The following is a 21,608-nucleotide window of genomic DNA, read 5'->3' on the forward strand; positions in this document are numbered from 1 at the left end:
TTTCAGGGTAAGTAGCAACACATAGAACTTGCTCAAAACAACTCAGGAAGCATATTTAAGAATATACAGGTTAATTATGTTTGTCATAGGTACTTCAGTTTTTCTAAAAGACCTCAATAATCTCTAGATGTATTTCTTCAAAGTCATATATATCAAGACTTGACTGAAGAGTTTGGATTTTGTTTAAAAAGCCTTTATTCATTTTTGATCAGGGAAAGGACAATCTCAATGTCAACTTGCCACCTAATCATAAATTTGAACTTACAGGATTCACTGCCCTAAAGACACTGCACCTGACTTTGACAAGATAACTTAAAATGAAAATCTCCTTTCTGTTCCCTAAGGTTGCATGTTGAACAAATCAAACAATCCCTTGCAACAGCCAACATTGGTACTTGGCCTAGGTGTACGGTCAAATAGCGAAACAGGAGCAAAAGGCCAAAAGCATTGTAACTTGATAGCCCAGCAAGTACAAACATCATCAGAACAAAGAAAGTTGCAGGCACCAAATAAAACAAGGCAGGTTCATTAGCATAAAAAAATTTACACTTGGTTGAAGGTGAGGTCAACTATTCCACATATGAACTTGTATGCCAATCCTAATGGCTAACATGGAACCACAGAAACAAAAACAAAAACCTTAAATTCAATAACTACACTGAATGTAAAATTCAAAACTTGAGTTTACCCAGGACATCCTCCAAAATCTACAGCTAAAACTTTTAATGCACCAGAAGATCTGTTGTAATGACATGACTTGGTCACACTTAGATTTGCATTTACATAAGATTTAAGGGATACCTTTCCCCACTATTCCTTTTACGTTTGAATATGGATATGCTTAACTATTCAGCTCATGCACTAACTGCGCTAAAAATGATGAAACTTACTACCATGATTTTTTCTAAGAACTCACACCACGTAACAGTTAACACCCAATACAGCTTCCTAAAAATGCCCCAACAGAAAACATTTTGTTCAGTTTGGTGCTTGCTGTGACATAATACCAACAGAATAGTATACAATTAATTTAGTTACTCATCCACTACGTCATATATTTTAATCTAACTTTTGTTCAAATTTTAGTAACTTCATACCTATTTGCCAAAATCCTTGTGTTAAATGTAACTACATCTGATATTCTTAAACTGTGGCTCCTATAACACAGTTCAAGTGTTTTTTTCCCCTGGGTATATTCAGACAGTTTAATCAAGAAAACAAAGTTATGGTATTATGATTAGCCAAAGCTCTTTCTAGCAGACCACTGAATACAGCAAGTCGTAACAAATGCCTTTCCAGAGACAAGAGCAAAGCAAAATATTTTCTATTCATAAAAGGAGCTACCAGCATGCTTTGTGCCATTAAAAAGTTACTTTTCAAAATATAACCAGAAGATTTATGGTCTACTAGAAAGCTTCCACTCATCACAACACTATAACTACGCCACAGAAACTTTCATGACAAAGTCTCCAGATACACAAAGAGAAAACAACATTACTTAAAGGTATGTGGAAGCCTCAGTTAACAGGGAAATGAAGCCTTAGAACACAGAATACATCTAACAAAAAGAGAACAGAGTAGACACTGTAGCTGGCTATTTGTAAAGGACCACAGTTTCTCCCTATGGATCAACACTCCCTACAAAATAAACTGTGCCTTAATTATTGCTTATTTAAAATTACACTTTTACAGGGCTATTTAGTACCTGACGCAGAAAAACAATCACATAAGGAAGCATTTATTTGAGGTTTAACATGAAATCATACAAATAAAATTTGTATAAACACAAATCCACGTCGAGTCATAACACAGATAGCAAAAGACAAAGTAAAAACAAAAACTAATTGGCGGCTATATACAGTTGGACACAGTTGTGTCTTGTACACTAGAAAGTCTTTTACAAAATAATCATCTTAGATCAACAGAAGACCAATCTTCAATGTCGTCCTGCAAGATGGGTTACTTTAGCAATCTCTTCCTAAAAACAAAAACAAAATGGCAATTAGATTTGTGCAACTCTGACAAGCTTTCAAAGGTCCACTTTCATGAATTGTTTTAAGTTCTCACTTTATTCTTTTCTTCAATAATTAAAGATCACATGCAAATTCATTGGCAAAACGCAGTTCGGGTAATTAATAAATTCACCCTGAAGTTCCCAAATGATATTAAAATAAATTTACTTAGAAAATCTGGGAATGCAGTCTTCCCATATTCACAGGTTGAACTGTGCTAGGTTCAAGGTCTACTAGAAACATCTCTAGTAAGCCACGTACAATGCTATTACAAACATGAATTTCTAATAGGCTTGTATTACAAGAAAACAAATTTCTGTGTGCATATGATCTTTAATTTATATCCCAGATTTTAAAGTTCTTGTTTTGGTTTGTAGATTTCACTATTAGCTATAAAAAGAAAAAGCAAGCATTAAATCTTAAATGAACACTTAAAATGAGGCTCCACAATTGAAATACAACACTAAACAGAAGACCAAAATGATTAAGCTGTAAAAAGGCATTTATGTACTTTAACTCCTGTAAAAAACCATTTAAGTTAAGTTTAGACACTTAATCTTCAAAAAGATTAAAAAAGAAGCCAAAGTCTGAAGTTTTCCACTTTAATCTTTACGCTGGTACATGAAGTTGGAAGAGACCATACCACAGGACAGCGTTTTCTGGTGTATGCCTTGCGCTCTGCCCGCAACGTGCGACCCCCAGAGATAGACGTGGTCAGGGTGACACACGGCCTGCAATGAAGTTCCCGCTGGCGGGTACAAACAAGGTATAATGTCAGAGTTAGAAGACAACATTCCTGTTTTCCTTAAGTTGTACCCATTTCAGTACTTTACCTGTTAATAGTTCTAAAAAAGTTTAATTATTCCTCTAGACCACCTGGTACACAAAGCAAACAGAAAAACTCTTAAGTTTTTCTGTAATACTAAAGAAAGTGAGATAAAACTTTAAAGTTAAAGATCTATAGACACTTTAGGCAAAACAGGTTCATAAAGCAAGTAAAAAATTAACAATTTAGTAAAAACAGGCTACATGATATTTTGTTTTCACTTATTTTTCATTTGTCTATTGATCTTTAAATTAAATTAGAATTTCTACTGGTGTCTTGAACTCTTATACACACCTGTTTTCTCCAACGTCCCCTTTTAGTATGGCTGGTAATTATTTTGGTGATTGCCACCCCCTCGAGATGCCTTGCCATAAGTGCTCTGTTGGCCTATTTTGAAAAAACAAAAGATTATGCTTAGCTTTTAATGAAATGGTTTCACTGTATATTTAAAAAACTATTAAATATGCAAAATCCTCCATGGCAATTAAAATAACCAGATATTTTAAAAGTCATTATAAACTAGTCACATATCACATTCTAGAATGTTTGTAATGACTGAAGTCTATCAGTATAAGCTCCCATGACTATTAAATGTCTCAAAAATTTAACTCCAAACACTTCAAGAAATAGAAAACACCCACACACACAGAGTCTCAGAATGGGATTGTACTTTAAACACCGAATTTTAGTACCATTGGTTTATGAAATTAAGTTAAATATTCTTACCACTGTAGTCTGTATATCCCTGTCCATATCCATAGTTCCCATAGTTATACCCAGTATAATCATAGCCGCCATAGCCACTATAGTTTTGATCACCACCATAGGCACTATTGTAATTTCCATATCCTTGATCATAATAGTTATTAAATCCTTGGTTCCAGTTTTGGCCCTGACCTGAAACAATGCACAATGATTGTTAGGAAACAACTTCTGACCCCCAATCCTAACATAAAATGATGCGTTCCTGTCCCTCACTCTGCAAATCTTAAAAAGGCAGAATGGATACCTATATTGCTAACTGACCAAGAAAGTATTATTACAGTTGGCATAAAAAAGGGGGCAGAAAGTCCAATTGTGCCAGTATCAGGCTTCCGAAATTCAATGAAAAATCAGGACAAAGGAGAAGACAGAGTGTTTATCTTTAAAACAAGGACTCCTGCCCTAGAAAACCTATCAGGCCAAAGTGTTCCATGTAATCTTAATTACATTTAATGGTGTTATTTTCCCATCAGTAATGACACTGTCAGAGTGGCCATTGTTTGAAGAGGTGAAACCAGTAAATACAAAAGCCCACCCACTAAGCTGAGCAGTTTCCATGTTGTAACAGTTTAAATTTGGCTTCACTTTCCTATGGGCTTATTCATATTCCGCAGTTTATAGCTTACAGCATTGAGTCATTGCCCAGGAATTAAGTCTCACCTCGGCCACGACCCCTAGTACCACCTCGTCCACCAGCTGCAGCACCTCTTCCTCCTTTTTGTTGTTGCTGTTGTTGCCTATATACCTCTTTGGGTTGTGCAACTTTGATTTCACACTAAAAACAAAATTTAAAAAGCAAACAGAATTATTACCAGTATTCTAATGTCAAGCCATTGTTTTTCTTCTCAAAACAGGTTGAGAAATTTCACTTTAAGAAAAGAAAAGGATATTGTTTATTTACTATAATCAAAATGGCTTTACCTTCCCAGAACCAATTTGATGATATCTGCTTTCTAACAATTTCTTTACTGGCTCTTCGTCTGTATATGTAATAAAACAAAATCCTCTTCTTTCATTTGTTTTTGTATCCATGGGAAGTTCAATATTTTCAATCTGAAATCAAGATACACACTCAAGGTCACCCACTAATGGTAAAAAGCTACCAAGATATTTTAGAATGCCACAAGTCCTTTTCAAGCTTCAACATAACATGTCATTCTAACGAAATAACTTCTGTATAAACCACTGCTTTATTATCCACATGAAACTAGAGTGATCTGTTTCATCTATGGAGCATTGAAAAGGGAGAGTAAAACCTTATTTAATACCATTTCTTACTCCACAGATGCCACTAGTTAATAAATCCAAACCCTAACCACACCAAAGCATCCTTCTTTTTGCTGAATTAGTTTCCATTAGACACTAGTTTCCATTATAACACGGAAAGCACCGATTAAGGTACGGTGACTGGAAGGGACTTGAGCAATAATTTAATCCCACCCTCATCGAACATTGAGTTTGCTCTGTAAGAACTGGATCAGGGATAAACATTATATAAACATATCAAATGAAAATACACGTAAACGTAAAAGCAGAGCGCACCTCTCCAAAGGCTCCAAAATATTCTTTTATTTGTTCTTCTGAAGTATCTGGGCTCAATCCACCCACAAAAACCTTTTTAGGGGGTTCCTTCCCTTTTAAAGCTTTGGCTCTTTTAGGGTCTATCAATTTGCCATCCAGCTTGTGTTCTTTCATTTCCAAAACCTAAAAGACAGATTTATTTAATCTGACAACATACAAGCAACCCTCTGAACAATTTGCAAGAAACACACAAAAGCACCACAATGCGAAACATGTTCCTACCTTATCAACACTAGCAGCATCTTTGAAAAGCACAAATCCAAATCCTCTTGATCTTCCAGTGACTGGATCTGTTTTAATTGTGCAGTCTACAACTTCCCCAAATCGAGACAAATATTCAGTCAGATCTTTCTTGCTTGTATCCCAGCTCAAGCCTCCAATAAACATTTTACTAGAAATAAAAGTTGTTTTTTAAGGTTAGCAGCAACTACAACGATTACTTAAATTCTGAAATTACGTTTACGAAATAAAAGTATAAAATAAGCATGGGGAAATACATCCTGATGTACAAATAATTTAACCCGTTTACAGACACACACGAAGACCACAAAGATCCCCAAGTTCCTCACTTATTCAAAACGGTGGACACCTTGCTCTCCTCACTGCACAATGCCAAGTTTAAACGAGGCCAACAATACATGGTAAAGATTGTTCCCGACTAGAAAATCCAACTTTCTATACTGATCCCACACAACTTAGGTTCACCGTCTTCCTCAACTATCAAGCCAACGTTCCACCTAAAAGAACTCATCATCAGACGTACTGGGAATCTGGGTACCAGTCGCCTACAGGTTCCCAAACCATAAGTTCCCTAAATCCTCCCCCTGAAAACTGCGCGGAACCGTAACACAGACACAATGAAGAGGCGGCTGCAGCTGCAGCATGGGGCACAGCGCGGCCGGCCCCTCCCCCTCGGGCCCCACGCGCGCCTGCGCACTCGGGACACAAACGCCGCCGCCCTCCGCCTCCAACCCCTCTGCCCTTCCCCCACCTCCCGCGGGCCTCTCGAGTCACCGCCCCACCTCCGTTTCCTACTTTCCTGTTCCCTCCAACCTAGTGAGGCCCAACGGGCACGCGGGGAATCGACTTGGGGAAAGAACAGGGGCAGCACGCGGCCCCCGAGGGACGAAGGGGTGCATGCGGAGCGCTGGGGGAGGGGGGAAAGAGGAGAAGCGTGCGGTACCCGTCATCCTGCTGATTCTTGCTCGCGTTGATCTTAGATCCCTCTGCAAATTCCTCTATGTTGCTGTACTCGTTCATGTCTTCCATAGCGGCTGAGTTATCGGCCGGGAAGCGCTGGCGTGCAATCCGTGTCGCGGCAGCAGCGGCGGCAGAACGTTGTATGGAGCTGGATTTAAAATGGCGGCGGAAGAGATCCGGGCGCCGCCTGCGCCCTCCCTTTATAGCCGCCCCACCCGCCAATCGGGAGGGCTGCTGGGCGGTGACGTGGCGCTGGGCCCGGCGCGCCCCCTGCCGGGCGGAGCTGGGAGCGAGCGAAGGGAGGAGTGGGGCGAGCTGCCGCGGCGCCCTCGGCCGCCAATGGGAGAGGCTGCGGGAGGCTAAAGTAGCGGGAGCGGAGGGGAACAATGGCGGCGGCACATGGGAAAGCCGGGGCGGGACCTCCATCGCGGCCCTTCCGCTGAGGAACGAGGTCGCAGGTGAAGGGACGCGGGCTTGGGAAAAGAGCGTCAGAAGAGAAAAACGAAGGGGCGAAAAGTCCTGGGTCAAAAATCCCGAGCAGCGTCACAGCCCCTCTTGCCTTGAGAGCCTTTGTCTCTGGCGTCCGGTCCAGCCCACTCCCAGCAAAGAGCCGTCAACCCCGCCTTTTTCCGCCCTCGGTCCCCCAGTGCGGAGCTGCTGCTATCGATTGGCACCGGGGCCGCGCTGCTCCGGAAAAAGGCGGACTGCGCCCAGCGCCGGTGGCTGAGGCGGCGAGCGCGCCCTGCCGTCCGCCGCGCGCACGCGTGTTTTGTCCCCGAGCTGGCTGGAAGCAGCCGAACAGGAAGCGGGCGCGCGTTGGCCCCTCCGGACAGCGGCGCGGCGCGGGGGCCTCTTCCGCTGCCGCTACAGGCGCGCGGGCCGAGGGGGAGCGGCGGGCCTCCCTGGCCGCTCGGCCGGAACCGAGGCCAACGCAGTCAGGCTGACCAGGATGCAAACGGCCTCTTTCGCTGGCTGACGGGAGGAGGGGCGCGGGCCCAGTCGGATTACTGTAAAAATGCAAAAGCGGAGGCCGTGGGCAGGGAGGGGGCTAGGTGCCGTAGAGGGCAAGGGGCACTCACATCCCCGGCGCGCCACTCGCGGGGCTCCCGTCTGCACGTGCCCCGGGCCTCTCCCGCTCGCTCAACCAGTCTGCGGAGAGCGCGGGCCCGCGCACCGGGCTCCCGCGTTCGCTTCTTTGTTCCCGCCCACGCGAGGCCCATTTTGACTGATCGGGTTAGAGGCCCTCTAGCGGCCAATCGACGTCGGTGCCATTACCTCTCCCCGCCCCATCGGAACCTCGCGAGGACCGCCCCATTTCCCTGCCCACGTGGTCTAGGCCTCCAGGCCCGGGCAGCTTGCGAGTTCAAGGTCCCTGTGCTGCGGGTTTCTCTATTTTCAGGGGCGCCGACGTGTCCTCTCCGCCTCGTGCGTCAGGCCGCGCGCGGTTGTGCGCTCCGGGACTCTTTTCGGGGCTGTCGGAAGCCCAGCAGTTTGCTGGGCGCAGCCGGCACGGCCCTCCGCCCTCCCCACCAGTAGGCCGATTCTCGTAGTAGCAGCCGGTGGGGAAATGGTTGTGCTTTCGGTGCCTGCCGAAGTCACTGTGATCCTGTTAGATATCGAAGGTACCACAACCCCGATTGCTTTCGTGAAGGTGAGGGGCGGAAGGGAGCGGGGAAGTTACTTGTGCTTTAAAACAAAAATTTTAAACTATTGCAGACCTTGCACTAGAGACACGAGGCGTGGGAGAAACGATGTGGCTTTGCAGCGGCTCTGGGATGGGAGGAGGTAGTCTGCGGCGGATTGCGGGGATGCTTTTCCTCACCGTCTTCACCTTCCCGCGTCCCTGCCCTCGGTTATTTGCAGGTGGGAAGGGATGGAGGTGGTGGTGAAGAAGGGCCGAGGAGGGCAGGTACGCCGCAGCAAGGTGAAGCGTTGTGGGCGCCGCCCGCCGGGCAGGTGTGCGCCGCGTCGACTCGCTGGTGAGCTTCCGCCTTGTGGCGGGTTGGACCTGGCGTGGCGGCGGCCGCGATCTAGTGGTCCTTGTGGCTTCTAGTCTAGTAAAATGGGAAGGCTGAAGGATGAAGATGACTTTTCAGGTACCCCTGGTGATAGGAGGTAATGGTTGCTCTTGGCCCTTTCCCACTCCTGCTCTTAGTGGCCGAAATGCACACTGTATGTTACTGGACTAGGCTAGCAAACGTCTAGATTCCGTTCATTTTCTTCGAAAAACCATGGAAGCTTAAAGTTCTTACCAAAAGCCTTCCTCCTAGGATGTCAGTGCTAACCAACACTTGTCTATACCTAGTTCACAAACTTACAACTTTGCATTAGAGCAGGTTCTTTTTATATATATATTGTATTTGCCAGGATAAGTAAATATCAAATATTAATATAATTTTTTAAAGAATTCCTCGGGCCTGGTTTTCTCTTATTTGACTTCTAGAGGTTTAAGATAAAAGTATTCACTAGAAGTGCTTGCGTGCAGTAATAACCGAGAAAGGAGGGAAAGTACAAAGTAGGAAAAATAATAACTGCTTTCTTGTAGTTTTCAAAGATAAAAAGGATTCCTCATCTTTGTGGTTTATAGTCTACAAGTCACTATCTCCATTCTGGCTTTCTCTTGCTTGCCACTGTTATCAGGAGACCAGGGATAATGACAGGACAGGTAGTTGTTATATGGTATATGTAGCGTTCTTCGAAAGTTGATTTAGGGAGTAAGATACCTCATGCAAATCAATTTTGTAACAAAACATTATGTGTCTCTTTCACCTTTTTTACCCACTATGTCTTCTGTAAGATGACACGAGCCACTTCTTGGAATCTTTGTTTATGAAAGACTTATCCTGAGATTTTTCTGAGAATAAAAATGCCTTGATGATCTAAATAGATTTTTTTTGTTTTTGATTTGTTTCTTTGGTTTTGTTTGGCTTGCGGAATCTTAGTTCCCCGACCAGGGATCGAACCCAGGCCCCTGCAGTGGAAGTGTGGCGCCCTAACCACTGGACCGCCAGGGAATTCCCAAATAGATTTTTTTTTTGGATTTGACACCAGACTGCCAAAAAATGATTCGGGGTCTTGTTTAAAGGGTAGTTTCTTGTGCCTTGTTCTATAATCTGTTATTATTTTTATTAATATTAATCTATTACAATATAATTGTCTGTTAGTTTGTTATACATTAATTTACCAAAACCAGTGTTTCTAAAAGTATGTTCAGAAGAACATTATGTTTGTGTGGCTGTTTTTAGTAATTATGCAGAAAAGGTTTCCATTATTAAATCCACTTTGGGGGAATGTTCTATATGTATTCAACCAGGTTTCTTTATTGCACGCCTTCTCAGAGCCTTTATATCATGTACACACTTGCACACACACACACACACACACACACTGTGAGCCTTAAAGAGACTAGCATGTCACAAATTTACTTGAACCAGAAAAACTTTTACCAGAGTATCTCTATCTTTTTGAACACTTTTTAAAGAGATGCTAAGTTATATGCTTCTTGGACCTCTGAGCATGGAGCTGGGAATTGGGCGATGTTTGTTCTACTTGGGCTTTATTAGTCACATTAGGTGTGTGAACTTGTAGCCCTCCTTCCTGTGGAATGGTGTAAGGAAACATTGAGTAATGTATACCTGCAGCTTGTATACTTGACTCATCCTCAAAAACTTGGTGAGGTGTGTGTACTCTTTGCATTTTACTGATAGGAAACTAAGGCTCTGAAAAATTGAACAGTATGCCTGGGATTTGAAACCAAATTGTCTGACTCAACTCTTACTCTTTCCATTATTGCACTCGATCTCTGAAATGGGAACCACAGTGCTCGTTCCATTTTCTTTGCCTGGCCTTGTGGGTGTTAAATGACACAGCTGGTATGAGAGCACTTTAATCAGTAAGAAGTACCATAAAAGTATATGGCAGCAAATTTCAATATACACCACCTCTAGGTGGTAGGTATAAGAGTGAGCCCTTGGAACAGAATAACTATAGTTGAGTCTCACTTTATCTGGGGGGTTGCTTCTACAGTCAGCGTACACTGTGAAAGTTGAGTATTTTCAAAAATTGCCCTTGAACTACCCTTAGGAAATCAGTTCTCTTTGGAGATTGATTCCGTCTTTCAGTAAGTCATATGCAGCCATTTTTCCTTCAGGGTTGAAACGTATCCCTGCTTCTTCCTTTGAGTATCAGAGGAAGTTGGTTTGGGATTAGGTGATGTAGATGAAAAATATATTGTGTCAAACTTTAGCCTCACAATGAACCATTCATGCTGTAAGAGACACTGAGGAACTGAGAGACTGTCCAAGGGAACAGAACACCTTCATTGAGTAGAATGGCAGACAGATTGCCAGCTCTGGTTATGTGTTTTTTTTTCCCTTTCTCTCTCTCTCTCTCTCTCTCTCTTTTTGCTGAGCACTTAGAGTTGAATGTGTATATGATGCAACTTAACTATATAAGATGACACTAACAGTGCTGGATATCTTATGGGATACCATAGAATCCTCCCAGTTTGGGTGCTCTGAGGACAGGCTGTTGCTCTATCAGGGCATGCCTTCAGCCTTTGGGCTCCGGGCAACAATAAACAATGTTTTTACTTCCTGCTATTATGTCTTATTTTCTTTGGTCAAATTTCTAGAAAGCGAAGGGTTCCTAGCTTGGATCATCTAATCAGTGTCACAACCAGCTAATTAATTTCTCATATGAATCAACTGATGCCTGGAGGGATATCTTTGTGAGGATCCTCACAATGTGTTGGGGACAGAGCAGCAATAGATGGTTCCCAGTGCATGCGAGTCCTCAAAGCCACCAGCCCACTGCAGGACGTGTGCCTCTGGAGTTTTTCTTTTCTTTTCAAGCGCTAACTTTGATTCTCTACAGTGGTGATCTCCCAACATTTTTTGGTCATGTACATCATCAGCAGAATTGGAGCAGGCAGGCACTACCAATAGAATTTATTGTGTACACATATTACTGTACTATTAAGTTGTAAAGTAAATTGGAATTTAAAGATGAGATTTAAATAAGTGTAAATGAATGTTATTGTATTCACTTCCCTTCTCCCCTTGAATCATCTTGCATGCACCTCACCAGAGCCACTGCTTGATCTTTGTCTGTGTGATGTAATATTCATTTTCTGACTTTGTGCATTGTATTATTCCGGTGTTTTTAGTCTGTAAGCTATGAAATAACACCATTACCAGTCCTTGGGGTTATCCTGTCAAGAACCTTCAACTATTGTTTTTGAGTTGGAGAAAATGGTGTCTTGTTTCTGAAAACGCTCTATAATTTGGTGCCTTTCCTGCCATTACATGTCAAGTTAGTACATGTAACAACAGTTGCGGCAGTTATGTTCTGTGAAGTTACCGTGAACGCCATCTTAGCAAACACTGAATCATTGCCCCTAGAGAAAATGCAGGGTTTGGTTCCTGTGAGCCTCTGGTCACAGCATATTTGTCAGCTGATCAGTACATAACCTTGTTTTATGTGTGTTTCTGTTTGCCTTATCTAATATATATCGTTGATCCATTAACATTGAACTCACTGCCAGTAGCGCTATAGCTTATGCTTTAGCGAAGCTTATGTAACACATGTTTTCTCTGTAAGGCAGCTTTCTTGCCTTTAGGAACACTAGACAGCACTTTGCTTGGGGACCATTTTAAACTGCACACTCACCAACAAAAAGCACAAAATGCGAAAAATGTGGTGCTAAGTAGACCTTGAAAAGGGTACTTGTTTAAAATATGAGAGGTGAAATAAGAAGGCAAAGCATCACATACTGGGAACATGTGCATCTGGTTTTTCACAATTTTAGCTGTTCTGCTCATGTATGTACCTGTCCTCAAAAAATTGGGAAAGTGCAGTGAGTAATGATTTTGGGGTTATAAATAAGTTTTAGTGAGTAGGAGAATTTGCAAATACAGAATCTTTAAATAATGAGGATTGGCTTCGTAGAGTAGTAGTTATAAGGATGGGCTTGGAGACTGCAAGTCTTGATTAGCATTCCGGCTCTTCCCTAAATGATCTATGGCAAGTTAGTTAATGTCTCTGAGTCTAGGTACATATTCCCTCAACTGTACTTTGGGGATATCCACCTCATAAGGCTACTGTGAATATTTAATGAATGTTTAGCCCTTGAAAAAACTTTATAAAAATAAATATATTTCCATCACTGTAAGGTCGGATCTTAACAAACGGCACCGCGAAACAGAGGAAAGCTTCAAGTGAACTTTATTAGGGAGCGCTCCCGGGCGAGGTTCACTGGTCCGAGAGAAAGGGGCCAGAGAAGTCGCACCCGGGCGAGGGTTGGGCAAGATTTTATAGGGGAAGAAGGGAAAGGGGTGTGGTGAATCTGGGAGGGCGCAGGGTATTCCTTATTTGGTGGTCTTTTCGGGTATCCTGGGGGACCGTTAGTCCCGCCCCTCAAAAGGCGGGAAGGCTGGGCTGGTTTCAAAGTCCCCAGAACTGGGTGGTCCGGAATGTCTCCAGGGCAGTTTCTGGAACTGGGTGGTCCAGAGAATTTCGGTCTGATGCAACCTGTGAATCTGATTGTGTTCCCCTGCCTCGGGCCAGTTGGCCTTACAATCACTATTTCATCCACCATCTCAACAAATCTTGTCAGGAGTAGTGGGCAGGGGTACTAGCAGGGGCGGGGGCATGTTTTTCACTTATGCCTTAGGAAAACTTTTTGTGCTTGGAAATAAAATCTTTGTAATAATTAAGAACCTCTCATTAACTGAAAGTATGAATCTGATTGGAATATTTGTCCCTAAAATATAGTAAGTGGGTCATGGTGAGTACCCTTGCCAATGGCTCTTTGTGCTTCTCAGACTTGAATGTGTTTACAAATCATCTAGAGATCTGTCTAAAATGTAATTTCTGATTCAGAAGATCTGGAAAGGAACTTTTTTTTCATTTTCAATGACATTTATTGTTTTCTTTCTAATTTTACAAGCAATATGTGTTCATTGCAGACAATTAGAAATGCATAAAGTAAAAATTAACAATCACCCATAATCTCCACCCCCCAGAGATAACCATTGTTTGCATTTTGATGCATTTCCTCCCAGTGTCTACATATTTTTTTAATGGAAGTATAATTGACCTACAATATTATGTTCCAGGTGCACAACATAGTGATTAGATATTTCTATACATTACAAAATGATCACCGTGATATGTCTAGTTACCATCTGTCACCATACAAAGATATTACAATATAATTGACTATATTCCTCATGCTAAACATTTCATCCTCATTTATTTTGTAACTGGAAGTTTGTACCTCTTAATCTCCCTCACCTATTTCACTAATCCCCCAACCCCCTCCCCTCTGGCAACCACCTATTTCTTCTCTGTATCTATGACTCTGTTGTTTTGTTATGTTTGTTCATTTGTTTTTTAGATATGTGAAATCAGATGGGATTTGTCTTTCTCTGCCTGACTTACTTCATTTAGCAAAATACCCTCTAGGTCCATCCACTTCACAAATGGCAAGATTTCATTCTTTTTTATTGCTGAATAATGTGGAACAGAACTTGATGCTGAATTTCGTACAGGTTCCCAGGTGATACTATGGTCCATGGACTGAACTCTGTAGTTAGGCTTTTTTTTTTCCTCTTAATAAATCTATTTTATTTATTTATGTATTGGCTGTGTTGGGTCTTCGTTGCTGCACATGGACTTTCTCTAGTTGTGGTGAGCGGGGGCTACTCTTTGTTGCAGTGCACAGGCAGTGCAGTGCACATTGTGGTGGCTTCTCGTGGCAGAACATGGGCTCTAGGCACATGGTCTTCAGTAGTTGTGGCACATGGGCTCAGTAGTTGTGGCTCTCGGGCTCTGGAGTGCAGGCTCAGTAGTTGTGGCACACGGGCTTAGCTGCTCCGCGGCATGTGGGATCTTCCCAGACGAGGGATTGAGCCTGTGTCCACTGCATTGGCAGGCGGATTCTTAACCACTGTGCCACCAGGGAAGTCCCTGTAGTTAGGCTTTATACAAATTCGTAAGTTCTACCTGTGCCGAGGTCTGTTAGCACTCCTCTTTTCCAGTGGCTCAGAGGAGGTGATAGAGCAGCCCAAGGGTGTAGGTGAATTAGGGGAGGTCTATCATTAACAGAACCAAAACCTCTCAAAAGTCAAGTAAATTGATAAAGGAGAGCAAGATGATGAAATAAACTGGTAGACAACAAACCATTAAGCAAGTGGCCACTTCCCCAGCTTTTGCAAGTTGTCTTCCAGAAATTGAACTGTAAAAACAACTTTCTTAATAATAGAAATAGAAAGGAGTTATGTGTACTTATAGGGAAGCAAGATAATAGGCCTGAAAATTCCTGACAGATCTCCAAAATTCCTCTGCGGCTCCCTCTTCTCCCTCACTACCACCATCTTATGTCATTTTCTAGATAATTTGTTAGTAGAAACATTTCACTGAATGTCTGTACAACAGGGACCTGAAGAATAAGGCTCTAAGTGTCCTGGCAGATGGGCAGGTGAGTAGTGCCTTGCTTTAACCTGCTGTATTAGTTCCTGTGGCTGCTGTAACTAATTGCCATAAGTTTAGTGGTTTAAAACAGTACAGATTTATCATCTTACAGTTCTGGAGGGTCACAACTCTGAAATAGGTCTCAGTGAGCTAAAAGGAAGGTGTTGGCGTGGTGTGTCCCTTCTGGAGACTAGGGGAAAACTCTTCCTTGCTTTTCCAGCTTCTAGAGGCTACCCACATTCCCTGGTTCTTGGGCCCTTCCTCTGTCTTTAAAGCCAGCAGAGTAGTATCTTCAGATTGGTCCTTCACCCTCTGACTTTGACACTCCTACTTCCCTCTTTCACTTGCAAGGACTTTGATTATATCAGGCCCAACCAGATAATCCAGGGTAATCTCCCCATCCTGAGATCCTTAATTTAAATCATGTCTTTAAAAACAGCCCCTTTTGCTGAGTAAAGTAACATAGTTATAGGTTTTGGGGATTAGGAACATGTACATTTGAGGGTAGGGGGCAGTTTCCTCTCTGCCACACTTGGCTAGCACCAACATTTCTGACTAATAGATCCCTTTACAGGTTTTTGGCTACATCAGAGTTCGGCTTTATAGTAGCTCCAGTTTTGTCTTGAAATTTATTATTTATGGTACTGGATAGGATCTATAAATTTTTTTAAAAATTGACAGTTTTTTTTTTTTTTTTAAAGATTGTGTTTCTCTTAAGGATTGTGGTGGTGTGGAGGTTGGTAAAGACAGTGTTTAAGGGACTGGAGTTTTACCTTAAAGAAAAAGATATTTGGCAAGGTTCGAACAAGACTAAGGGAAAAGAAGAGATCACAAACTGAACGTTCTGTGTTAGAAAATATGAATTAAGCAGACAAATCCTTGATCCTACAAATAATATTTATTTGAAGTAATTGAAAATCAAAATGATAAAGATATTGATTCAATTAACAGCAGAATCATGTTTGTATGCTTTTCTGACATTTGTTTAATGAATTTCTTTGGAATATCTTGATATTTTATGTTAAAGCACTTTTAGAAATAGCTAATACATTCTTGATTGTTTAACAATACTTGTAATTTACTCTTTTATGTCCTCTTATATTCTAACGATATATTTTGGAAGATAATAATCAAGAAATGTTGAAATTGACATTTTTTTTCTCATGAAAACGGTTATGTTAATTTTATGGTCTTTCTAAGAAGAGAGCTTGTGTTGTCTGATAGTATCTCCCAACTTTAGTTAAATATCCATTTGGTAAGTTTTATCATTCTGCTTTCAATATGAAACTGCTAGAAGACTACCCACAAGGGACAGCAACCACAAGCTTGCTTCCACTTGTGCTGTTTATTATTGATGCTAGTAACTGTAATTGTGTCATCTTCCCTGGCTTCATTCAGTCTAGGGATTTAGGCTTTTTCATCTTCAAGAATGGGGTAGTAGGATCTGTCATGCTTATAAGGTAGTGATGAAGATTGAGATAGAGTGCAAAAACCTTTGAAAAATATAAAGCCCTGTAGAAACACTGATTATAATGCAGGAAATATCAGACTGTTTGGTGGAGACAGAAAGTGCTTGTGAAGGGTCATTGTGGAAAAGGGGGAACTAACATTTACTGAAACCCGCTGTGATTACCTCCGCCTCTGTTCCTTATGGCCCTGGCCAGATATAAGTTAAGAACGAGATGCAGAACTTGGCTAACCTCAGAGAACTTGAGGAGGCACTGGAATGGCAGGACTGCCTTGATAAGTAGCTGTTGATGGGTTGATCAACATTCCCCAAACCTTCCCAGTTGCTCAGGATTCCTAAAGGGAGATATACCCATGGTGGTATGTGAGAGGAATTTTGTTGATTCAACTTGAGACAAGGGGAGGAGCCTTTGGAGAATCACTGTATTGGGTTTGAGTATATCATGAGGTAGATTAGAAAACACCTCCGGCCTTAATTTCTGGTCTCTTATTCGTCTACCGCCTTCCGTATCATGGCACTTGCATAATCTTTCCAGACTAATCAATCTTCCCTTCTTTTCCCTCACATTTATTTGAATACCTATCGTGTGCCAGGCTCTGCTAGGCAACCAAAATCCTTAAAGATGCTGCTGCCATCCTTAAGGAACCTAGTAAGGAAGACGGGAACATTAACAGGTTGTCTTTGCACCATCAGAATCCTTTGTGGTTTCCTCTTGGCTCAAAGATAGTTTCAACTCCTCAACTTCAGTGAATTGGGTTTTCCAACTTTCTATTCCTCTCTTTCTTTACACTTTTTTTTTTAATAGCTGAACATGCCCATTTGGGTCATGCCACACTTTCGTGCCACCACCATTCCTCCAGCTTGGGATGTCATACTTTTTCCTCTCCAAGTGCAAGTTGGTTCCATGTACTTATTAATTTAAAACATATTTATTGCGTTAGGTTATGGGAATACACAGGTAAGACCTGCTTCTGCTTTCACAGGACTTCTGTTTAAGCAGGAATTTCAAAATCCTCTCTCTCCCTCCTTTGCAGGGCCATGTATTTGCCACTGTAGCAGATGCTGCCTTGTGGTGGTGTCTGTGTGTGCTGTCTTCCAGCGATGCTGAGAGAGCTCCTTAAGGGCAGAAAGCAGAGCCTGGCATAGTACTTGCACATAAGGCATTCAGCAAATGCTTGTTGATGGTGATATGATGCATTCCAGAATGGGTCTGGGAATGGCTGGTATTGCTTCTCCCACTTCTGCTATCCCTGCTATTTCAGATTTCCTCAAGGTGATACTTTTATCTTATTTGCACAGTATGCAGTTTAACTGATGTATTTCTAGAGTCTCATTAGAATATTCATTGACCCAAGATTTCTAAAACCTCTTAGTTTTAGAGAGAGAAGTCAGTTAACAATGGAAATTAAAAACCATAAAAAAATTTTGATTAACAATTAAATTTAAGTATTTAAAGAGCTAAATATGTTATTCTGTGGAAACTTGTATCTGTTAATGTGAGCATAGAGGGAAGTGTTTTTTCCCCAAAATTTTTCCTCAAAAATTAATTCACACTTGTTATGAATTGCAAACATTACAGAAGATTTTAGTGTAGAGAATGAATGCCCTTTCTGCTCCTACCACCCAGCAATAGTCATTAAGAGTTTGGTGAACATTCCTCCTGATTTTTTTCCCTATGCATACAGTAAAGTCACTTAGATCCTTGAAAGAAATGTAGTCACATTGACCCCCAAAAAGGTACCAATTCTAATAAATAACCCCTGTTTTGAAAATACATAGATAAGCCTTTATCTTGCTCAGATAAACTTTTAAAGGATATCCTGTGTTTAGCTCTGAAAAGTCCTACCTTGTCTGATGGTTCTTAAAATTTTCCATCCTTACAGCTCACCCCATGTCACCCCTTCACTAAAAAAAAAAAAAAAGTATTCTTTTTACAGTAAAAGCTTATTTTTGTATAAAACTTTAGATTTTCACATTTATTAACTCACTTAATTTTCAAAATTGGTTTTGGTTCAGGTAGGGGTCATAAGAGGGGTGGAAGCCAAGCCACCCTGACCCTCTTGCACCTGGTTCTCCATCACCTTTCTGCATTGTGTGGAAAGTTGGTAGCTCTGTCCTCAGAGGCCCTACTGGAAACTCATTGGACCCTTCCCAGGGGACTCCATTTCAGAAGCATGGATTTCTTTTCAAACACAGAATTCTTTAATACAGAAAAGGGTTCTTTGTCTTCTGGGTATGTACGTGAGCGGTTCATTTCTTAACTTGATTTTCTTTTCAATGATTCATTATGTGACCTTCTAACAAGTTCCTTTTCTTAAGTCTAAAAAGTGTGGAGCTGATACCCTTTACTGAGTAGAGAGAGACTAGCACATGTGGTTTGGAAACTAGTGGTAATCCTGGCAGTGGGGCCTGGGTGGGACTTGAGAGAGGAGCTCATGGTTAGATCGGTGCTTGGCAGCTAACGTGGTGTGCTCCGAGAGGCTGGCTGACTCCTGCCCCGGACCTTGTGTGGGTCCAGTAAGCTAATTAGATCCCTTTTCCTGGGATGATCGGGTTCTGGGGATCTGACTCTTCAAACTAAAAAAAAAGACCTGTTTGATAAACTATAACCATAGTTTCTTAATTTATGCTTAACTTTTATGTGCCTTTGTGAAATGGAGGAAATAAGGGCACTTGTTTCATAGAGCTATTATGAGGATTGAAATGACATAATTCAGGCCATTCATTAATCAATTCATTGAGTAAATTTGGAGTGCCTTGGGAACAGTGGCAGATGGTGAGAAGTGATAAGATTCTGGATGTATTTTGTAGGTGGGGCTAACTCATTTGCTGATGAATTGGTTGGATGTGGCATGTGAGAGAAAAAGGAGTCAAGCACGACTCTAAGGCTTTTGGCCTGAGCATCTTGGCAGGATGGAGCTGCCACTTACTGAGATGGGGGAGATGTGGGAGGAGTAGGGTTAAGGGCTAGAAGCAAGAGTTGAGTTTCAGACATCCAAGTGGAGATCTGGGGTAGGCAGCTGGAAAAAATCAGTCTGGAGTTCAGGGAAGAGGTCCAGGCTAAAGCTATGGATTTGAGGGTCATCAGCAACAGATGGTATTTAAAATCATGGATTAGATGAGATCACTAAGGATTGACTGTAGAACGAGTGCCTGGAATAGTGAGGGCTTAGTCAATGTTGGCAGTTATTCCCACTATTACTACGATTACTCATATTATTCCTACTTATTAGAACTGTTACAGAACTGCCAGGTGAACCAAAATCTCTCATTCTTTTTAGTACAAATCTCTTTGAGAAAAATGGTATTAGAAGTTTCTGTAGAGAATATATTATCAGTATCCAGGGATTTGGATGATCCTAATGAGTTGTGCTCCCCGAAGTCATTCACCCCCAGAGCTGGATAGGCTCAGGCATTAGAATTCAGTAGACCTGGGGTTGAGTCTAGGCTTTACTTTGTACCAGCAGTGAAACCTTTTTTTTTTTTTTGGACAATAAAATGATTTTCTTTTATCAAGCAATATTCTGTTAAAATAAAACAGCATTCAAGGAATTTAATGTAACCCAGTAACATACTTCATATTAGCATTCACCCTCAATATTAAAACATGTGGCATTATTATACAGTCTTCAAATGTACATCATAGTCATTTAGTCTGTCATGTCTTATTAGAATCTGCTTTCAAAAACGGTGATGTTCCTAATTGGAAATACAATATTGATTATACGATGATAAAATAAGCCAGCTGTAGTGGGCTGAATGATAGCCCCCCAAAAGATATCCATTTCCTAATCCCTGGAACCTATGAATATTAACTTACTGGAAAAAAGGAGTATTGACAGAGATGGAGAAATCACCCTTGATTATCTGGTGAGCCCTAAGTTCAATGCCAAGTGTCCTATAAGAGACACAGGGAAGATAGACGCGCAGAGAAGGAGGAGGCAGTGTGAGCACAAAGTCAGAGATTGGAGCGATGCAGCTACAAGACCAGAAAACGGAAGCGGCGAGGAATGGAACCTCTCCTGGAGTCTTTGAAGGGAATCAGGCCCTGTCAACATTATGATTTCAGATTTTTGGCCCCCAGAACTGCAAGAGAATGTTTATCTGTTTATGTTTATCTGTTTATCTGTGATGTTTATCTGTTGTTTTCAGCCTCACAGTTTGAAGTCATTTGTTACAGCAGCCATAAGAAACTAATACAACACTATTTAAGAGGTGCTTTTGGGCTTCCCTGGTGGCGCAGTGGTTGAGAGTCCGCCTGCCGATGTAGGGGACACGGGTTTGTGCCCCGGTCCGGGAAGATCCCACATGCCGCGGAGCGGCTGGGCCCGTGAGCCATGGCCGCTGAGCCTGCGCGTCCGGAGCCTGTGCTCCGCAACGGGAGAGGCCACAACAGTGAGAGGCCCGCGTGCCAAAAAAGAGGTGCTTTTTTCAAGTTTAATTATTTTTAAACAATATGAATGATAAATAAGAACTTTAAAGAGATCTCCTTTTTTTTTCCATGGGCAAACCACATACATTTATTTGATTGGATTTTAGATTTTTCAGATCAGCCTCTTCTATTAAATAGCATCATGATTAAAAAAGTACAATAGACTAAGATGCAGTCTGGAAGACGAACATATAAAAAGGAAAATAGAGATCACCATATCTTAACCATTCGGTAATTGCTCAGCAGTTTAGTGTATTTTGTCCCAGTATATGTGTTCTACATATATATTTTCTGAAGTTGACCCTATTCAGTATAGAGTGAAACCTTTTTGAGCCTCAACTTCTTCATCTATTCAAAGGGGTCACCTTGCAGAGATGACAGGTGGATTCAAGGAAGTAAATGTCAGTTTCTTCCCTGTCTTCTCTGCTCATAGGGACTTGGACTCCATCCTAGAGCCAGTCAGGGTTCCCTCTCTGCAGCTCATGAGATACTGATATTCTTTCCGTCTCTGTGCTTCTTTTTAAAACCTTATGCCAACTACTAGCCCCTTGTAATGATAACCTTCCTTTGTGAGATGTGATTCATTGCAATTAATTAGATTATAGTTTATCTTTCTTGAATTACAGTTTAATCTTTTTTTTTTTTTTTTTGTGGTACGCGGGCCTCTCACTGTTGTGGCCTCTCCCGTTGCGGAGCACAGGCTCCGGACGCGCAGGCTCAGCGGCCATGGCTCACGGTCCCAGCCTCTCCGCGGCATGTGGGATCTTCCCAGACCGGGGCACGAACCCGTGTCCCCTGCATCGGCAGGCGGACTCTCAACCACTGCGCCACCAGGGAAGCCCGAATTACAGT

General features: G+C 41.9%; 2 protein-coding genes across 7 annotated transcripts in view; one reads left to right on the plus strand and one right to left on the minus strand.

The window, feature by feature from the left end:
* Positions 1-468: 468 nt before the first annotated feature.
* Positions 469-7,546, minus strand: HNRNPDL (heterogeneous nuclear ribonucleoprotein D like). Of its 5 annotated transcripts, XR_013828278.1 has the most exons (9): positions 6,365-7,546; positions 5,404-5,572; positions 5,143-5,304; positions 4,522-4,653; positions 4,261-4,375; positions 3,565-3,735; positions 3,133-3,225; positions 2,656-2,760; positions 469-1,978 (listed from the first exon to the last, which is right to left on the minus strand). XR_013828278.1 is itself a non-coding variant. In XM_079921120.1 (8 exons), exons 1-7 carry the CDS (start codon positions 6,805-6,807, stop codon positions 3,155-3,157), a joined length of 1,263 nt encoding a protein of 420 aa, XP_079777246.1. In that variant the 5' UTR covers positions 6,808-7,546; the 3' UTR covers positions 469-1,978; positions 3,133-3,154. The 5 variants fall into 5 exon arrangements, 3 of the variants coding, with proteins under 3 accessions (XP_079777246.1, XP_079777247.1, XP_079777245.1); XR_013828279.1 differs by having other exon boundaries at positions 2,656-3,225; XM_079921120.1 differs by lacking the exon at positions 2,656-2,760.
* Positions 7,547-7,682: 136 nt separating this feature from the next.
* ENOPH1 (enolase-phosphatase 1) overlaps positions 7,683-21,608 on the plus strand; it is a 35,770-nt gene continuing 21,844 nt past the window's right edge. Inside the window, exon 1 of one of the 2 annotated variants that reach the window (XM_079921125.1) lies at positions 7,683-8,032. In XM_079921125.1, coding sequence (XP_079777251.1) covers positions 7,949-8,032 — 84 coding nt within the window. In that variant the 5' untranslated portion in view covers positions 7,683-7,948. The remainder of the gene's footprint in view (positions 8,033-21,608) is intronic. The other variant, XM_079921126.1, reaches the window with a different exon arrangement.

This window comes from Stenella coeruleoalba (genome assembly GCF_951394435.1).
Source record: "Stenella coeruleoalba genome assembly, chromosome: 4".
Lineage (NCBI taxonomy): Eukaryota > Metazoa > Chordata > Mammalia > Artiodactyla > Delphinidae > Stenella > Stenella coeruleoalba.

Excerpts from the sequence above, each read along its gene's own strand:
- HNRNPDL (XM_079921120.1), bottom strand. The coding sequence starts at position 6,807 with ATGGAGGTCCCGCCCCGGCTTTCCCATGTGCCGCCGCCATTGTTCCCC. Across the intron at positions 5,573-6,364 it reads AAGAATCAGCAGGATGACGG|TAAAATGTTTATTGGAGGCT; the intron begins GTACCGCACGCT and ends TTTTATTTCTAG. Across the intron at positions 4,654-5,142 it reads ATTTTGGAGCCTTTGGAGAG|ATTGAAAATATTGAACTTCC; the intron begins GTGCGCTCTGCT and ends TCTTGATTTCAG.